The 2,436-nt window shown below is 52.3% G+C and overlaps 1 protein-coding gene across 1 annotated transcript in view; it reads left to right on the top strand.

Annotated features, from left to right (window-relative positions):
- The window catches only part of LOC106808529 (eyes absent homolog 4-like), a 34,932-nt gene extending 32,611 nt beyond the window's left edge, over positions 1-2,321 (top strand). The window contains exons 10-11 of the mRNA XM_014811286.1: positions 249-349; positions 924-2,321. Of these exons, the coding sequence (XP_014666772.1) occupies positions 249-349; positions 924-1,004 (182 nt within the window). The 3' untranslated portion in view covers positions 1,005-2,321. The remainder of the gene's footprint in view (positions 1-248; positions 350-923) is intronic.
- The last annotated feature ends 115 nt before the right edge of the window (positions 2,322-2,436 follow it).

Genomic DNA, 2,436 nt, shown 5'->3' with positions numbered 1-2,436 from the left:
ATCCACCAGTTCCACCCTATTCCGTACCATACAAGTTGTGCCTTGGTTTCCGCCTGTTCTACCCTATTCCGTACCATACAAGTTAGTGCCTTGGTTTCTACCAGTTCCACCCTATCCCGTACCATACAAGTAGTGCCTTGGTTTCCGCCTGTTCTACCCTTTCCCATACCATACCTGTAGTGCCTTGGTATCCACCAGTTCTCTTCTATCCCGTGCCACACATATAGTTCGTTGATTTCTTGTTGCAGGTAAGGAGAGCTGTTTTGAGCGAATCGTGTCGAGATTCGGAAGAAAGTGCACCTACGTAGTCATAGGCGACAATAATGACGAGGAAGGGGCCGCGAAGCAGGTACGTGCGTCCGATAATCACCTATATATCACATGCTAATCAAGTGGATCTCAGTTAGATCTAAATTAAGTTAAAAATAACTTACACTGCCGAAATTTTCGTCCATCTCTCCGATAGACTTCTTCAGTGTAAATTATTTTGGATCTGAACTGAGATCAACTTTATTAGCATGTGAACTATAGAGATCCGATGAAATTATTCAATCACCTATATGTCGTCTGCACCTGTCGTCTGCATCACTCTACCCTGCACGTCTACAGAACGCTGATGGATGCAAACATGTTATATCAACTTATAATGCTACTAAATAATAACTCCTCGAATAAGTTCATTCGGTTGGTTGATAATAGAGATAACTTGAATAAGTAGAAATCAACCAAGTTATCTCTAAATAATAACTGATGCTGATGATGGTGTTACGATCCTGGGGCCTGTTGTCAACCACAAAGTTGGTTCTAACATTAGTCTTGACAGGAACTTTTTCTCAGTTGATTATTCCCAATAGCCTAGACATTGTTAAGCCAAAGGCGTTTTTTCCATCATGGCTGATCGTGACTGTTCTTGTGTTCGACAGTTGAACATCCCATTCTGGAGGATCCGATCTCATTCCGACCTGGCCGCTTTGCATCAAGCACTGGAGTTCAACTTCTTGTAGAGTCGTCACGGCAACCGTGTGATGTCGCCATCGCGTATCCCCGGCCGCCCCGGGGCGGAGCACCGTCACCGCACGCGGGAAACGACCGTCCGACGCGTCGAACTAACTGTGGTGCCGTGAACGATGAAAGCCGAACAGTGACCAAGCTGTCGCTTGTGACCTTGCCATGACCTTGGCTGCGGACGCCGCCGACGGCGGGCAGCGGGTGAGGCTTGCGCGCCGGGGTCGGCGGTCGGGCGTCGCCGCGCGTCGAGTGTCGAGAAAGGAGAGAGCGTCCGGTGAGGACGGACACGGAACACTGTCATGGCGGCGGCGCGGCGGCGGTCGGCGGAGGACGGCGATGCGAGGCCATGCTACCGGTGCTGCTGCCTGCGTGCGTGGAGAGAGTGTGAGATGACAGCATGAGCTGGTGGGCGGCTGCCCCCCCCCTCCCCCTGTGACGACACCATGACATTAATGTCTCTCCCGTCGACGCGGGGAGGGCGCGACTGTTACTGGGTGACACACGCAGACGCGCGCTCGCTCGCACACGCACACACGCACGCACGCGCACAAACACACACACACACGTGACGCAAGCAGATCGTCTAACATTCCAGTTGCCGCGGAAACGGCGGGGAGCGTTTTCCCGTTGCCGTGGCAACGACCGAAGGCGGAATCTGCCCGAAGAAAATCGCCAGTGCCGGGGAGGAGAGCAATATTGGAAAAGATAGCGGGAAGAGTCTCCAGAGGGCAGCACGTGAATGCGCCATGGCTGCCAGCGCACGCGCACACTTCGTTCGGCCGCCATCTTTCATCGAATCTGGCCACTGGTGAAACGCATTGGCGGCCAGGCGCGGCCCCCGTGTGTATCGGTGACGGGTGCACAGCCGCAAAGCCTCCAGCTCCTAGACATGCTCCGAGGATGTCTCGGTGCGCCTGCATGACAGGTGGCGTGCAGGGTGCGAGACGACAGACGGAGGGGTGGGGGTGGTTCTAGGTTATTTCTAGAAGCGAATTGAGTTCTAAAAACTCCTCGTTTACCCGTGAGTAAATACCTGGCCTGTTCACAAGATGGCATGGCATGATTTCCTTGCCAAATCGTTGGTATACCAAAGAGTTTATGAGCTTCTGATGAGATAATCATGACATAAGTGCTGCCGCATGGTGGCAGACACCATTTCGTTGTACAGTTTTTGCAGGCACTATGTATGTATTTATGTGGTTGTTATACGTAATATACAAGTTGTCTCTGGAAAAAAATTGACTAGAGAGATCGTAATAAGAGAGGGAGGGAGAGGAAAATAGTGTGTGGGCGCGAGCGCGTGTGTGTGCGTGCGCGTGGGTGTGTGTATGTATGTGTGCGTGGGTGAGTGGGTGGATGGGTAGGTGGGTGAATGTGTGTTGAGGGGAGGATGGGTGGCTTGATGGGTTGTGTGTGTGGGTGTGTGTG

The sequence above is a fragment of the Priapulus caudatus genome, unplaced genomic scaffold (assembly GCF_000485595.1).
Source record: "Priapulus caudatus unplaced genomic scaffold, Priapulus_caudatus-5.0.1 Scaffold284, whole genome shotgun sequence".
NCBI lineage: Eukaryota > Metazoa > Priapulida > Priapulimorpha > Priapulimorphida > Priapulidae > Priapulus > Priapulus caudatus.
Note: the sequence above shows the minus strand (reverse complement) of the source record. Positions and strands in the feature narration are given on the sequence as shown.